Raw genomic sequence first — 18,496 nt, 5'->3', positions numbered from 1 at the left:
GGTTCTGTTATTTTGATGCCACTCCTCTTCATGCTCACTGATTCATTGATCCACTAAGATAGTATTTCAACCACCGACAAAAATAAAAATGGTGATGATGAATCACATTGTTATATCCCTTTAAAAGGCTTGATATTATAAGTTGATGACCTAGTTATTATAGCAAAAATCGGGTTAAGTGGAACACCACTGAATCCACCCTTCCATCTATCGCCAAAGCCAGATCTCCTCAAAGTTGCAAAGTGAGAGCGTTGATTTACATTGTTAGAATATTTTTCCATTTTTGTTTTAGTTGAATCATATGCTTCAATCAACTATTAGTGCATTCATTTTCCCCTAAAACCCCATATAGAATTTGTTTTTATGAATGAAATCTCGATTTGAGACTGATTAGTAAAGGTGGGATGACAAGCTTCAATATCCGACAAACCCAACTTTATCAAAGATTTATAGTGCTTTTAAAAAAATAATCAAAATCCAACCTTTTCATATACTCCCTCTGTTTCAAAAAGACTGCCTGCTTTGACTTTGTCAAAGTATTAAGAAGACTATAGTATTTTACTTGACTATCCTTAGTTACTTACCTATTTCATTTTAATAAAAATGCTAGCAATAAAAACTACATAAAATTGTTAGGAGGATTACAAATACAAAATATAAAAGGAAAATTAAAAATTATCAAATTTATGGAGTATAAACTTTATATGGAATTTAATTATTGGAGCCAAATATATATTCTTTTAAAAGGAATGAATGATATATTTGTTTCCTTAATTATATAGATAGATTTCTTTAATATCTTAGATCAGGTCTCGTTAAAAATAAATTTATGAATATAAAAAATTTAAGGGAGTAATAACGAGCTTATTATAAAAATATGATTATAAACAGAAGCAGGACACAATTTTGAAACAGACGAAAATAGAATAGAGGACAATTTTTCTGAAAAGGAGGGAGTAATTGCTTTTCCGATGTTTTCAACTTTAAACGTTGACTACTTATTATTCTCATAGATAGATGAAATTAGCATACAACACATTATAATCATAATGTTCAAATTTTAGTTTACAAACTCTTTATATCCTCTTTGTTGTTAGGGGAGTATTGAATACAACAAAAATAATTGAAAAAATCTATTTTAGTTGTATCTAACATATATGCAATATCACAATTAGGTTTTTAAATATGACTGCATAGCCAAATTACCTTTATACCCCCATAATTATTTCTATTTTTTTATTAATAAAAACATGAAAACAAAGGTAAAATCAGAAAAGTTTAAAGGGTAAACTAAATTACCTTTAGCTCCATAGTTATTTTTACACCCTTAGATATTCAACACATATAAATTTATGAAAATATTTAAGATGGCTATAAGAATATCACTAAAAGGAATTTCCTTTATATAATGATGAAGGAAAATATCGAGCTTCATTAAAAGTGGTTCCACTTATATAAAACCCAACAAATAATGGATTAAAGCTAATATTTTGGTGACGTGTTACTCTAATAAAATGAATTAAAATATGCAGTATATTAAATATAAATATTACAAAGAATAAAGTGGTTCTATCGGAGAGAAACCTCCAAGCTAGTTGCAACCAGTACTAAATTGGAAAAACCGATTTTACTAGGATCCAATAATGAAAATATGAAAATAGAGGTTAAATCGGAAAATGTTTGAAGGAAAACCTGAACTACCTTTGCATACTATAATGATTTTTACACCCTCAGTAAATAGCCACAATGTAGGAATATATAGAGGGTTAAAAATAAAAATATCCAGCTTCACTAAAAGTAGTTATCTTTGTATAATATAGAATAAATGTTACACGCACTATTACAAAATTGCAGAAAACTCGAATATTAAAATAATGAACCCCAAAGAGATAGATATTAGGAGTGTGTTTGGCACAGGTGGAGTTAAAGGCGGAGTAAAGTTATGGGAGGTACGTATTCAGAGAAGGTAATTCATATTACTCCTGTATGGCATAAATTTTTATGGTGAAATTAATTTCCCTGTCAAACCCATTCGAGTTCTAATTCCACATTTGTTTTCCACACATATATAGAAAGTTTTCCTTCCTTCTCTTTTTTCCTTTCTATTTTCTCTTCTTCTTCTGAATCTGCCATAGAAGGAAACTTTCGAACCTAATCAAGGTGAGTCCTAGTATTCTTCTCCGATCAAATATCCTTCTTTCTTTCTCTTATATTGTTGTATTCATCATCTTTTGATGGATATATCAAACTCTAGATTTTTTCCTGAACCAAACAATTAGTACCTCTTTGATTTCTACAAACATAGGGGTGTAAATAATACCCGAAAATACTCGGCCTACCTGTACCCGTCTGAGCCTGCCTGTACCCGAAGTAGCCCAAAATCTGTTATGACCCGTTGTGGCCGCCTGGCCTGGATTAATTTACTGGGCGGATTCGGGCTTTGCAATTAATTATGATGCCCGGCCTGATACCCGACCTGGTGCCCAGCCTGAAAGCTTTCTATATGCTATCAATCATTTAGTATCCTCTTAAAAAGACTGAAAAGTTACCATTTTATAATTGTCAATTGTGTATCTAGAAAAAAAAATAGTTATTTTTACTAATAATTAACCTTTTCAAAATAGTAATGGTAATATATTTTCTTATTTAGGAAGTTTATTATAATAAATTATTTAATATAGGCTAAAATAAGAAGTTTGTCATCGTAATTTAAATATAAAATAATACCATCACTTATCATATGCAATGTTAGAAAGAAAAATATATTGTATTAAAACTAAAAAATTTAATACCATTCATTTGAGAATTTAAACTTAAAAAATAAATAAAAAATTCAAAGTAGTGGCCTGTCCGGCCCGATCTGACCTGTCCGTATAAAAAGCGGACTTTGGGTTGTAAATTATCTACTTTTGCCCGGCCTGGCCGGTCTGAATTTTTTGACGGGCTCGCAAATATTAAGCCTGACCTGTTTTAGTTTTTGGGCCGGGCGTCCTGGCCTGCCCGAATTTACAACATGAATCTGATTTACTTGTTTTACGATCTACAAACTATAGGGTAAAGAAGTTTTCATGATCAATTTGATTTGATTTTCTTTTGTACAAACATGAATCTGATTTACTTGGTTTATGATTTTTGTATGTTTGGAATCATAAAATATGAATTTATGATAAAAAGAAATGCCATTACCATTTTCAGCACTTCAGTTATTTCTAGCTCTTCATCTGGATTATTTTATTTGAAACACAAATTACTCCCATATGTAACAAGTTGTTCAGCTTCCCTTCACCAATAACATTCATGCCGAACACCAATATCGTACAAGAGCTAGTCGAAACCATCTGGGATTCAAGTTCTAAGTACTTGGAATTACCTAGAAATTTAATCACAGTGGTACCAAACATGGTCTAAGAGAAAAACGACAAATCGCTTGTCTCATTTTCCCATACAAACCCATAACCAGATGGTCCGATAGTTTTCATGCTTCCTCCTACTGCGGTGATAGGAGTTCGAACCCCATCCGATTTTACTGTAGGAGTTCGAACCCCGCCAAAATTCACTCCAATAAAATGTGCATTTTATTAAACAAACACTACTAAGAATCAATTAGTTAATCAACTAACTTAATATGAAAAAACATGTCGATTCGGCTACTTGGTACTCGTCTAAGACTCCACGGCATCTATACATGCGAATAATGGAAATCTTAAAGGTACATGGGCATCTTCCTAAGCTATGTTAGTTGTCGATGATAGCCATTTGTGAACCATAAGAAAATATATTGTGGAACAATAACGCTTTAAGTTTGACTAATCAAATAGCCCCGAATCCAACTGACAATTAATCAGTCTTATTATAGGCAATTCGTACGGATGTTTTCAAAGAAAACATAAACCATGAACACCTTTTTAGGATTTCTAGGGTGGTTTCCTCCTGACGAAGGAACAGTTCATTAGTTGGTTCACTTCTTCCCCATGGCATAGGCATAGAGGGACATACATCTAAGACTTACATGAGCAATAATAAAAGTAGTAAAACACAAACAGACTCCAAAGATAAATAATCGGGGCATCAGTTGCAAAATCAACCAACAATTCATAACAACAGGTACCAAATTTATAAAAACCAAGACGAAACACTACAACTTTATATATAAACCAATGAAATAAACTCAAACTACAGTTGGAGTTTGTATAGCCATTTGCACGACCCATGAAACTAGGCCAAGTTCATTGCAGAAATAGGGATGTCCAAGATAGCTGTGAAATACTCACAGTGGTTGAGCATTCTTTCAACTCTACAATACAGGGCAGGTAAAAAAGAAAAAAAATCACAACCTCAACGTTAAATTGCGAAACCAAAGAGTTACCATTACAAAACCACAATCCTTAGGTACAGCATAGATAAGTAAACCATGGGCTTGCGTTAAGAAAAAGGCGGGACTCAAAACACCAATTACGTCACGTCTTTAGGTTTACGTTTTAAAACCAACAGCACAGTCGGTGCCTACAAAAATCCAGTATGCGAAATATCAGTCGAAGCAATATGCGGCTGACCTGCGTAAGTTAGTCATAAAGTGACAACGCGCGCGTAACCGATCTCTAGATTTTATCGCAAGGTCCAAATCGTCATTTAGAAAGAAAACCTCCGTCTATAAAACCTAGCATCCTCCCCTTCTTTATCATTATAAGTCATTTTGCTTCTCAATTTTCAAGAATCCAACCAAATCCCAGTCTACAATCATTAAATCACAAAAAACCCATCAACCCACACTTCCATTAGTTTTCTGTGGAATAGAAAGAAAGATGTGTTTTCTGTTTATATGCAGTGGAGAAGAGAAGATTTTAGGAAGACAACAAGCACCAGGATTATGTCCATACTGTGGTGGAAAAGTGCAATCAATGGATGTTGAAGTCCAATGGAGGTTTTGCTGTTTACCACTTTGTTTTAAAACTAAGAGAAGGTTTTTCTGTACTAATTGTTCTAAACGATTAGAAATGTACCCATCTAGTTAAAATCGGAGAGGATCTCTGTTTTAGTTTTTTTTTCCTTCTCTTTTTTTTTCTTTTTTGCTGAAGAGGTTTAGATTTGTTGTTGTAGCTTGCTGATTTGAGGAAATTGATTGCTAATACAAGTGCCATTAATGATCTCTGTTTCTCCTTTTGTCTCTCATGTGTGTGTCTCTGTCTGAGGGTCTGATTTTTTCTGAGATGGACAGGAAAATGTGGTTTAGAGTGTGACGTGTGAAGTAGAGATCAGACCATGTGAGGTGAGTTGTAATCCAGTTTCTAGTGTAATAAATGCAAAAAATGGGTATGGGAAGTGGAAACTGAAACCACTATTTAGGTGTGAGGCTCATCTTTAACACCAAATAAAAACGGGTTCATTACTTGTTTTCTGATATTTGATGATGCTGACTGCAGGGGATGTAAGCGCCAGCAAACTCAGAGATAAAAATATAGATCTAGAATTTTTTTACCAAACATTTCTACTTTTTAACGTAAGAAAGTTGTTCGAACGTCTGGCTGATGATCTGATAATCACGTTTCGATGGGAATCTTTCGATCAGTAGTTCGGAAATTTGAATAACGCTTTTTTTTTTTTTTTTTTTTTTTTTTTTTTTTTTTTTTTCATATGTATTTTTGATCTATGCTAGTACGGATTTGCTTGGCATTTGAAAAGATTTGCAGTAAAATTTCATCCTAATCTTCATTTCCTGGAGAGAGAGGCCGAACGGTGGTGAGCTACACCTGGCCACTGCCATGGCACGTAGCGAATGTTGTACGGGACGTGGTTCAGTTTACTGCTGTATCGTAATTCCACGCGGTGATTAATCATATTTCCAGAAATGGCGAAAATTTAACGACCCTATACTGTCTCCTGTCTAAAATACGGAATACAAATTATGCAACACAACCGCAAAATTTGAGTAGCCACTGCCAATGCGTAGTCGGAAGAACAGTTCTAACATCTAGGGGAATGTGGGTGATTGGGTAGGTGGAACCTAGAGGACCTCGCCAAAATTAACGGAAAGGACAGAATTTGTGCACACTCCTTAACAAAATGTAAACATGGAGGGTGATAGGACTATCATAAGAATATCTATATATCATTAGAGAAGTGTGAAAAAATTCGGACTTATTTAGGACTGCACAAACCCGACTCAACCCGTCAACCCAATCCGCATCCGCCCAAAAATACCCGTACCCGACCCCATCCACCAAGCCACGGGTCGACTATGACTCAGAGCTTTGAAAACCCGCCATCTATTGGGTCGACTACGGGTGACATCCTTTTTCACCCGACCCCACCCGTCTAAATATACCTTAACCCTTAGATTATCTCCCAGACATATATCCTAGCCGTTCAATTCTCATATATAACCGAAAAATCTAACTTAAGCCTAGTTGATTCTTCTTTCTCTCGGTTTTTCTTCTCTTCTTCAGTCAGTTCACAAACCTTAAGTCCCTAATACCGTGAAAAGACTCTAATCAACACCAACAAGGCAATACGGTAAGGTAATTTCATCACACGATTCAATCAAAGATGATTGTTAGGGTTTAATTTCTTTGATTTGAATTTTATTGTTAGGGTTTGTGTTCTTTGATTCGAATTTGCATGTCTTTTTTCCGTTTTTGTTTCATTAAAATGATTGATAATTTGATAATAACTAATAAGGTTAAACAGTTTTACTTAGGAAACTGTCTGGAACTTTAAGCCCGCCTAAGAGGAAATCAGGAGAAATTATCTTGTTAGAGAGGTATGTCATTTCTACTTTCAATTTTATTGTTGATTTATAATTTAAGTGATTTGAATACCCTGTAGTCATGTACTGTTGTTGAAGTAAGATCTCGGGTCTTGGTTTTTTTGTGATTTTAGTTTGATTCTATGTGGTTTGAGTTTGGAAGCATTAAAAAGGATCCAAAAACTATTGCAATGGTGGATTGATTGAATTGAATTGTACATATGCATAAGCAGTGCTAAAAAGGGAAGCAACAGATATCTTGGTGTTAATTTAGTTGGATAGAGATGAAAATCAATAAATTAGTGGCACTGGTGTTTATAATAAGTTAAGAAATTAGTGGCACTGGTGTGGTGTCTCTAAAGTCACTGCCATGCCAAAATGTTATCTAACAGTCTTCTAGCTTTTGAATGCCCCACTTGTCCATAGTTAGTACTGTTATGGATCATAGAATCTTGTTTTTTTCTTAACTTATGATGTTACTAAGGCAGCAATGCTCCTTAATTCAAATTTGTACACTTTCCTTGGCATAAAGATGATCATTTATTTTCTGGATCACAACTTTGCACTCATGATGTTACATACTACAGTAAATTAATCTTAGAAATGTTGTGTTTCTTCTTTAACAAATTGTTTCTTTTGTGCAGGTTACCATGGTTGAAATCTCAGAAGATGATTCTGCTTCTAATCTTCCAGTTATACATGGAGTGGCACCACAAATGGGACCTCCCCCTCCACGTCCACCGCGTTCTGGACAAGTGCATGAATCATTAACAGGGAAAGGGAGTACAGCTGGCTCATGTACACCAGCTTCTGAATATTCACAAGATTGTGCCGCAGATGAATGCTTAGGTAATAATCCTAATGTTGGTGTGCAGAGATCAAAGGTATAGGGACATTATGAAATTTATCAAAATGGTGAGAGAGGGATGTGTAGATATTGCAAAAAGGATAATTACAAGATTGCTAAGAAACATTCGGAAGGTAAGAAACACAGGACTTCTAACCTCCAACATCATTTGGATAAGTGTCAGAAGTATAAGAGTGAAATGAATAAGGAAGCTAGAGCTGCAGGACAACAAACACTTGACTTCCAGCCTTGCAAGCTTGGAGAGGAACCACAATTGGTTGGGGTGTCTTTTTCTCAAGATGGGTGCAGGAGAGCGCTGATTAGATCATAATCAGCATCAAGATCAACAGTCTCATCACCATCACCCATAATATTATCTGGTACCGGAATATCAAAGCAAAACTCTTCACAAAATGCCTTATCCAACTCACGTAGCCTTTCAAATGCCTTTTCATATCTTTCAGCAGCAACAAGCATTGAGTAAGTAGAATTCCATCGCGTTCCCACATCTAATATCAGACCCTTTTTACAATCTATTCTTTCCGACTCAGCAGCATCCGTGAACCTTTTATATCTTGTGGGAGATTTCGTGACATATTTTACCATTGCCCTGATCCTGAGAAGTGATGTATGATACTTCTTCATACCGTCCTTCACAATAAGTGCAAGAACGTGAACCGCACATCTAATGTTTAGCTCCGAGTAATGAAGAACCCCAACTCTGAACTCTTCTCCTCAAATAGTCAACATCAACTTTATTTGCAGACGCATTATCAAGCGTCACAGTGAAAACCTTCTCAAGTCCCCAGTCTAGCAAACAATTCTCCAAAGCCTCTCCAATTTTTGTACCTTCATGGCTATCAATTAAGAAAAAACAGATAATTCTTTTATGTAGTTTCCAGTGATGATCAATGAAATGCGCAGTCACTACCATATAATTGTAATTCTGCGATGACGTCCAAGTGTCAGTAGTAAGGCACACTCTTACCTTGTTTGCTTTGAAATAACTTTTCAGATTAGCCTTTCCTGTCAAAAATAGCTTGCACACATCACGGTATATTATCATACGACTTGGAAGCTTAAATCGAGGCTCAAGATACTTACAAAAAGCTATAAAGGCTTCACCTTCAACAATTCTAAAATCCATTTCATCGGTAACGATAAATCTAATCAGCGCTCTCCTGCACCCATCTTGAGAAAAAGACACCCCCAACAAATTGTGGTTCCTCTCCAAGCTTGCAAGGCTGGAAGTCAAGTGTTTGTTGTCCTGCAGCTCTAGCTTCCTTATTCATTTCACTCTTATACTTCTGACACTTATCCAAATGATGTTGGAGGTTAGAAGTCCCGTGTTTCTTACCTTCCAAATGTTTCTTACCAATATTGTAATTAGCCTTTTTGCAATATTTACACATCGCTCTCTCAACATTTGGATAAATTTCTTAGTGTCCCCAAACCTTTGATCTCTGTACACCAACATTAGGATTATTACCTAAGCATTCATCTGCGGCACAATCTTGTGAAGGTCCAGAAGCTGGTGTAGATGAGCCAGCTGTACTCCCTGTCCCTGTTGATAGTCCATGCACTTGTCCAGAACGCGGTGGACGTGGAGGGGGAGGTCCCATCTGTGGTGCCACTCCATGTATAACTGGAAGATTAGAAGTAGAGTCATCTTCTGAGATTTCAACCATGGTAACCTGCACAAAAGAAGCAATTTGTTAAAGAAGAAACACAACATTTCTAAGATTAATTTACTGTAGTATGTAACATCATGAGTGCAAAGTTGTGATCCAGAAAATAAATGATCATCTCTATGCCGAGGAAAGTGTACAAAATTTGAATTAAGGAGCATTGCTGCCTTAGTAACATCAAAAGTTAAGAAAAGAACAAGATTCTAGGATCCATAACAGTACTAACTATAGAAAAGTGGGGCATTCAAAAGCTAGAAGACTGTTAGATAACATTTTGGCATGGCAGTGACTTTAGAGACACCACACCAGTGCCACTAATTTCTTAACTTATTATAAACACCAGTGCCACTAATTTATTGATTTTCATCTCTATCCAACTAAATTAACACCAAGATATCTGTTGCTTCCCTTTTTAGCACTGTTTATGCATATGTACAATTCAATTCAATCAATCCACCATTGCAATAGTTTTTGGATCCTTTTTAATGCCTCCAAACTCAAACCACAGAGAATCTTACTAAAATCACAAAAAAACCAAGACCCGAGAACTTACTTCAACAACAGTACATGACTACAGGGTATTCAAATCACTTAAAGTATAAATCAACAATAAAATTGAAAGTAGAAATGACATACCTCTCTAACAAGATAATTTCTCCTGATTTCCTCTTAGGCGAGCTTAAAGTTCCAGACAGTTTCCTAAGTAAAACTGTTTAACCTTATTAGTTATTATCAAATTATCAATCATTTTAATGAAACAAAAACGGAAAAAAGACATGCAAATTCGAATCAAAGAACACAAACCCTAACAATAAAATTCAAATCAAAGAAATTAAACCCTAACAATCATCTTTGATTGAATCGTGTGATGAAATTACCTTACCGTATTGCCTTGTTGGTGTTGATTAGAGTCTTTTCACGGTGTTAGGGACTTAAAGTTTGTGAACTGACTGAAGAAGAGAAGAAAAACCGAGAGAAAGAAGAATCAACTAGGCTTAGGTTAGATTTTTCGGTTATATATGAGAATTGAACGGCTAGGATATATGTCTGGGAGATAATCTAAGGGTTAAGGTATATTTAGGCGGGTGGGCAGGTAGGGTCGGGTGAAAAAGGATGTCACCCGTAGTCGACCCAATAGATGGCGGGTTTTCAAAGATCTGAGTCATAGTCGACCCGTGGCTTGGTGGGTAGGGTTGGGTACGGGTATTTTTGGGCGGGTGCGGGTTGGGTTGGCGGGTTGGGTCGGGTTTGTGCAGCCCTACTTAGAGTTGTTCATTTATTACCCTCTCGACTTAACGACCCTCACTCTGAGTAGTTGCATAGTGTACATGAATCGACCACTCGGGACGTCATTCATACAATTTGAAGAGTATATGAAGTTTACCTGATTGTTTTGAGCTTCGAGTTCTTCATTTTGAGGATTGGTTCCTTCATTTTGAGCAATATGATTCCTCTACTGGAATCCCCCAAAAACTCAACTTCTTCCTCTCCACAACACAAAAACATAATTTTTCTTTTATCAAAATTTTATCCCTAAATCTGATTTTAATCTAATTAAACTAATCAACAATTAATTAACTTAATTGTCACTAATGATTTGGGATAGTTTAGCCATTTAAAAAAGTTGCGGATAAGGGATAACTCCCAATTACTATTTCATGATTTTTTTTGTCCTTTAACTAGGGGTCCCTAATTATTTTTCCAGGGCCTCCAATTCAGCCTTTATAATTAAGTGGCTGTCAGGTGTAAATTAGTAATGATCCATATTACTTAATTGCAACGAAAATCAGTACCATACTATCATTACTCACTAGTACCACCGGTACACATCTTCCTCGTGAATTTGTCCCCTTGTTACTTTGGAACTTCGCAAGATTTGGAAAATTATTTTTCCAAAACAATTACCAGTACAAATGTACAGCAGTGCTTTAAAACAGAGAAAGGGGAAAGAGCGCAAAAACACTATTTCCTTTTTCAATCCGATTATAGAGGAGATGGAATAAGATTGTGAGAAGTACTACTGTAGGGTAAGATTTTAGTCCACCACACCGTCTGTACTATGTATAAAACACAAACAATGATATCTCCTTTTCCCCTTGGAAAAATTGCTAAATTTGACATCAGTCCAAGTGGAAAATACACGTAACAAGGTCAATTTGCCTTGATAACAACTCATAGAACCAAAGAATTCAACGGGATTCAAAAACTAAGAAACCTATTTTGAGGCATACTGAATTTTTTTCAGGAGGCATACTAAATAATGTCAAAATAGGGTCACTAAATAAAAAATAACATCAGCTCTTATCCATCTTTTTTGATAATGGCATAACTACCCTTACATAATTGGTGTTAATGATTATGATTAGATTTGATTACCTAGGAATTTTAAGGATTGATTAAAAATTAAATTATTAGTGGTGAATTAGTAGATAAATCAAATTTATGTGAGAGAGTTTGGATTTTGAGAGGAAGAAGAAGAAGTGAAAAAAACTTGGGTTTTTAATTTGAGATTTTAGTGATTAGAAGTGACCAAAATGTGTGTTTCAAATCTTAGGTGTCTATACGAGCTTTAATTTCTTTTTATAAGTCGAATTTGTCAAAAAATTGAATTTTTAAAACCCAGATCTACTGACCAGATGAACAGTTCGGCTGATAACTTTTCACCCGAACCTCCGTTTTTTGAAAATATACCTAGGTTCGGCTGACAAGTTATCAGCCGAACCTAGGTATATTTTCAAAAACTGAGGTTCGGCTGAAAAGTTATCAGCCGAACTTCACTCTGTAACTGACCAATTTTGGTTCGGCTGATTCGAACAAAATCTAGCAAAGTCGCACTAGCCGAACATAGTGTTTCTCTAAATCATACACTAGGTTCGGCTCAAAATTGATACTCCAAGATCAGCCGAACTGATCTTCTGAAAACCTAATTTCATCTTTGAAATCATATTCTAATGATCAAACAAAATAAAATCAATCAAAAACAAGATGGGTTGGTTACACATACATTCTAAAATACATTTAAGAGCAATTGAGATTTGGAATTCGCACTCCAACATCGCTCATTTCTATTCATGTTTGCTTTGCTTGATCAATTTCTTGATTGAATTGGATTCCAAGATGTTTGAGTTTAAAATTTATTTTGATTTTTGATTTTAGGTTTTTGAGGATAATAAGGGCATTCTAGTAATTTAAATTGTTTAAGGATATATAGGTAATTGCACTACCTTTAGACACCTCTTATAAACCCATCCTAGATGGTATAATGAATGAGTATGCCTCGAAAAAATAAGTATGCCTCAAAACAGGTTTCAATACTAAAGCAAAGAAGGAAATTTTTTTACTATCTGGGCTAACAATTGTACTCAGGAAGATGGGCCTAGTAAGATAATCACATTTTTGTCCACTTCCAAGTCCAGCTCCTGCTTTGGCAAGTGTGAACCCTGATTTGGGCATACCTAAATCTTTCTAGGAATACAAAACAATAGTCCCATCTTGGGTGACCTTATAAGGGGTATCCTATGGGTAGTTCAATTACCTATATACCCTTAATCCAAAAATCTAAAATCAGTTTTCTAAAAAATCAAAATCAATTTCCCTTAACATCTCTTCTTCTTCCTCCTCCTCTAGCCGAACTCTTCCTCCTCATGCGAAAAAAATTCATCATCGTGATTAATTGTCGATTCGTAAAAATTTGATCGTCGATTAAACTCAACCACATAATGACTCGTACAAAAAAAAGCAGGGACTAGGCAGACCAAATCGTCTTCTAATCCATCAATTGAAGAAGAAGAACCAATTGAAGATGAAGGTGTATAAACTAAAAAGCAACCACCAATTGAACCAGAAATTGAACTAACTGCATCTCCAACTCCGGAAATGAGGATAAGAAAGTAAGTTTTATAAACCCAATCTCCTATTTGCTGTTTTTCATCGATTAAATGACGGTTACAGTGTTGGGTTCGGCTCAAAATTGAGTTGCGTTTTTAGCCGAACTGTTCTTCACAAAAGCTTCCTCTAAGTGTATCTGAACAGTTCGGCATGAAATTTCATGAAATTTCAAGCCGAACCTAGTCACAGATAGAGATGCATAGGGGTTCGGCGTATTCGATAATCATAATATGTGCCGAACCTAGCGCATTTACGAGGTTCGGCTATTACGATATTCTCAATATGTGCCGAACCAATAACAATATTTTAACCCAAAAAATAACAAATTGATGTTCAACTCATACGATTTTCAAAATATAAGCCGAACCAGTAATTATTTTTTTTCCGGGTTATTCAGGATGTTGTTCGGCTTACTATGAAACTTTCATATAAGCCGAACTAGTGTCTAGCAAAAGGGTTGGAATTGAAAATTATAGGTTTGGCGCATGCAGTAAACAGATTCAGTGAGCCGAACCGTTCATCAATTGGTAGATTCGGCTCATAGATGTAAGACGAACCTCAACTTGTTTCACCGAACCATGATCCAAAAAATCATCTAAACAACCTTTATAATTCTGAAAATTATCTTAATCACTAAGCAAAATATTTAATCACTAATCAATATTACTAACACTAATACATAAAGGGAAGATTTGCCATTAAAAATCTTTTGAGTTAAGGGGTAATCTGATTTTGCTATATCACAACCTTTTTTTGTCTTTATGCAGTATGCCTAGTAAGATTTCAGTATGCCCAAAATCAGGGTTCAAGTTTATCAGCTTGCGAAGTTGATTTCTCCGAGACCATGCCTCAACCGAATGTGTATGTCACTTCTGCAGATAGCCTCCCATCTTGTCCATAATATCCAAGGCAGCTTCCTCTTGTTAAAATCCAATGTCAGATGTCTTACTGAATGATTCTTAACAGCCCATTCCAATGCTCTTATAACAGCAATCATTTCAGCAACAAAATTGGAAGCTTTACCAATTCCCCCACACTCTGCAATGACTAATGCACTGTGTGACTTATACCAATAAATCCGCAACCTGCAGAACCTGGGTTCCCAGTGGAGGCACCATCACAGCATAGTAAAATGGTCAACTCTTCAGGCAACACAGAAAATTTCAATTGCTTGACAATATTTCACTCTTCTACAAGAGGTGTCAAAATATCTTTAAATAGTCAAATATTTCACTCTTATGAGCCCCGATATACAAAAATTATAATTATAAAGAAATTTGACACCATATGGTTTAGTTAGTATCAGCCGTATGGAATAGTTGAGGATTAAATCCAGCAGCTCTTTTTTTGACAGGGTTTTCTTAAGTTGCTCAGTGTTCCACCAATTACCTCTGCTCAACTAGACATAATAGGCCTCCCAGTGAACATTTCTTCCATAAGACATACGGCCCTCCTAACATCATTACCAACACCATAGTCTGGGGATCCTAATAGGAGCTCAGGTGCCCTATACCACGATGTCACAACACAGCTTTTCCATGACACTGTTAGAGATATGCAAGCAGTAAAATGCAGTGTTGGACTATGTTTCATTAAATAGTGCAAGTGTGAATCAAAATTAGTAGCTATAAAAGATTTCAAAAGTATTAAAAAGCAATGGGATTCCAAAATTATAGAAGAAAACTTATCTCATCCTCATGACCTAGAAGATTCTGCTTTAACTTTCACTTCTGGATATCCCAAACTTCAAAAGTATAAAGTGCATGAACAGAGAAAAGGTTAACTTTGATCGGTAAGGAAAAAGAAGATCATCTCATCTACATGTCATGTACTTCCAAATTGGGAGATGGAAGCAAATTCTTTAAGGAGGACTTGTTTTCCCGAACATCAACCGTCTTTTGAATCCAACCTATCACATTTATATCCCCTACAATCTTTAAGCAAAGAAAGATGCTTTTGCATAGCTCCATGGCTATAGATGAGGCATTAGAACTCCTGCAGTTCAAAGTGCACTTTGCAAGAAACATAAAAAGTTGTGTAATTAAATGTGGGAGCTGGTGTGCTAAAAGGGACTACTGCTTATGCATAGCTGCATTACCTCTCTACTTCCTTTGTGACCTCTACCTCAAGAAATGTAGTAAACGATGGCAGGTAGGGAAGATAGTTTATGTTGAACACCACCATTATTATTCTCTGGTGCAGTAAAAGGAAATGAAAACTGGGTTGATGATGTTGATCTGGGTTGTGAAATCAGATAATGTCGAAAAGTAAGGAAAGGCAGGCTAGAGAAGAAAGTAATTAACCATTTCTTCTCAATTGCAATGCCGTTGCTGGTTCTGGTACATGATTTTTGTAGAAAACCTACATGGGCTAAACTACACTGAGAAGTTAACCCAAAGTTATGTTGAGCTATTGGCAATAAGAGCATCAACAATTTGAAATCCTGCTGCCCCCTTTCCGCATCAGAATGACGTCAGCCCAAAACGTCCAAAGAGAAACTTTCTCAAGGAACAGTCAAATTTTATCATACTAACAACTATACACATACGAGTAGTAAATAGAAAAACCACAATAGTATATCAGACCAAGAAAACTCATACTAGACTAACATAGGAAAAACTAAAGGTTTCTCTGGTCAATTGTGAAAACCATCAAAGGATCAGTGAGTAACTCGCATCATCTGCAAGAAAGTACAGGAAATAAATCATATAACACACTAAATTACACCAAAGTACACAGGCCTCTAGACACATCGACTTTGCATCCCACGTCTTTCCAGATCTGTGGCCCAGTTGTGTTCTAGTGAATCTTTCAGGTTCTAATGCTATTTTAGTAATGATTCCGGTTATAAATAATCTACATGCTAAGAATTACCTATATTAGTATTAGCTCCAATGCGGTGTGTGGAAATGTGGTATTCTCTTCAACGAGAATGCTCATAATATATATGTGTCTTTGATGCGACAGGCATGAACCTGAAAGTTGGAGACTCTGTAAAAGAGGACCACACTCACCATCATACTTATGGTGGTAGAATCTACATAAAACTCGGGTTTGGCCGTTACGGAAAAGAAGTGGTTACCATCTGGGTTGCACAGCTACTGGTACCGTATCCAATTCCGGTAGTATCGAAGAATCCGATTCGGCATCTCCGGAAATGGCCGATACGGATACGCATGGATACCCCATGGATAAATATTTTCAAATGTGATTTTATGGGATTCAAGAATGTATTAGAGCACGCAAATTCAATCTAATCCTAAAAACACTCATTGTGCAACTATACATCACAACTGTTCAGTCCCACATTGTTAGCAAATTTGGAATTTCCTCTCTCAACCTTCATTGTGAGGGGAGTAAACTTCTTCATTTTCTTTTCAAGTGTTTGTCCTCTTCACATGTACAAAGCACGTGAACGCAAGAGAGACCTTCAAAAAAGAAACTGAAGAAAAAATCTTTAGAAACACTAATAAACTTTGGATAATCCTTTAGGGAAGTATCCGAAGGTATCGTATCCAATACGGGTATCAGAGAATCCGATACGCGGACGTACATAATCCTCAAGTATCGGCGCAACCCAAGTTACCATACCTTACTATTCGAGATTGTAAAAGAGAACAGAAAAGAGAAGCTAAAGATTTGTACATCAGTATTTCTTACCCAATCATACCTACAATGGCTGATTGTGTTTAGAAAGCTAAAGATATTAGGGTCAGTTACCTGTTGCAATGAGATGAATAGCAGGATTTGCATCCTATCCAAAACAGGATAACATTGCAAAAAAAAATAAAAATGGTTCAGGACATTTAACAAACAACTAACAGACTTATCATATTTGATTAATTATCTTGCTCTTGTCACCAGCTGCAAGTCCATATTTCATAAATATACCCACCTTCATAACCAGACCACTAATACCCACTGTTGAACATTTGCCAATCAAAAACTTACAAATCGAGATGCAAACATGACATTCACGTAGAGTGTTAGGGTTCTAAACCAAAACAATTGAAACAAGAACTCAGAGAACTAGAACCCTAAAATAAATATCCTTTTTTATGGGGATAAACCACCTCTGCTTCGTAACCAAATAAGAAAAACTGTGTTACATTAATTGATGCCTTATTACAAACTCAGAGAAGAGTATTTATAACTCAGCAATCTTGTTTACCAAATAATTATCTTAACGTGTTTAACTATTAAAAGAAGTCTGACTAAACTAGGAAACTAAGCATAAGTAAAATAAGGAAACTAGTGATTATAGGAGTTGGCATCGCAACATCCTACCCCTCTGGAAACAATGCTTGTCCTCAAGCATCAAAATCTGGAAAACGTAAAAGCAGTTCATCAGCATCTTCCCAAGTCGCTTCCTCCACTGGATGATTTTTCCATTGAACCAACCATTTAGTTGCTGCATAGTTCCTCCTCTTGAACATTTTACGATCCAAAATCTTATCAGGTTCCCACTTATCATAATCCACTGTAATTGGTAAATTTGCACCCACAATAGCCGAAGAACCAAGTTTGAGTTTTAACTGTGAAACATAAAACACAGGATGGATGCGACTTGTATTAGGTAAGTCCAATTTATAATCCACGGTGCCAATCTTTTGTAAAACACGGAAAGGTCCATAAAACTTAGGAGAGATCTTAGAATAAGCTTGAGTGGCAACTGTGTTTTGTCTATATGGTTGTAGTCGAAGATAAACCAAATCACTGACAGCAAATACTCGCTCTGTACGGTTTGAATCAGCATAATTCTTCATTCTTATTTAAGCCGCTTGTAAATGGAATTTCAAAATCTTCAAAGTATGGTCTCTTGCTTTCAAAATAGAATCAACAACATTCACAGATGTACAACCTGGTAAGTAAGAAGAGATTGTTGGTGGTGAACGACTATAAACAGCTTGGTATGGAGTCATCTGAATAGCAGAATGAAAACTTGTGTTATACCACCATTCGATCCATGGTAACCAGTTCGACCAATCACTAGGCTTTGTTCCAGCAAAACATCTTAAATAACATTCCAAAGTTCTATTTGTGACTTCAGTTCGGCCATCTGATTGTGGGTGATATGCAGAACTAAGACATAACTTGGTGTTCTGCAAAGCAAAAAATGCCTCCCAAAAATTACTCATGAATATGGGATCACAATCACTGACAATACTTCTTGGCATACCATGCACTCGAACAATTTCTCAGACAAAAATATCCGCAACAGAGCTAGCTGAATATGGGTGTTTGAGTGCAATAAAATGAGCATATTTGGATAACTTATCTACTACGACCAGAATAAAAATTTTCCTATGAAAGAGTGGAAAACCATCAACA

The 18,496-nt window shown here is 35.8% G+C and overlaps 1 protein-coding gene across 1 annotated transcript; it reads left to right on the top strand.

Annotated features, from left to right (window-relative positions):
• The first annotated feature begins 4,699 nt into the window (after positions 1–4,699).
• LOC113362110 lies at positions 4,700–5,456 on the top strand. Its single transcript, XM_026605094.1, has one exon. It carries the CDS (start codon positions 4,803–4,805, stop codon positions 5,010–5,012), a length of 210 nt encoding a protein of 69 aa, XP_026460879.1. The 5' UTR covers positions 4,700–4,802; the 3' UTR covers positions 5,013–5,456.
• The last annotated feature ends 13,040 nt before the right edge of the window (positions 5,457–18,496 follow it).

Source organism: Papaver somniferum, chromosome 3, assembly GCF_003573695.1.
Source record: "Papaver somniferum cultivar HN1 chromosome 3, ASM357369v1, whole genome shotgun sequence".
Taxonomy (NCBI): Eukaryota; Viridiplantae; Streptophyta; class Magnoliopsida; order Ranunculales; family Papaveraceae; genus Papaver; species Papaver somniferum.
Note: the sequence above shows the minus strand (reverse complement) of the source record. Positions and strands in the feature narration are given on the sequence as shown.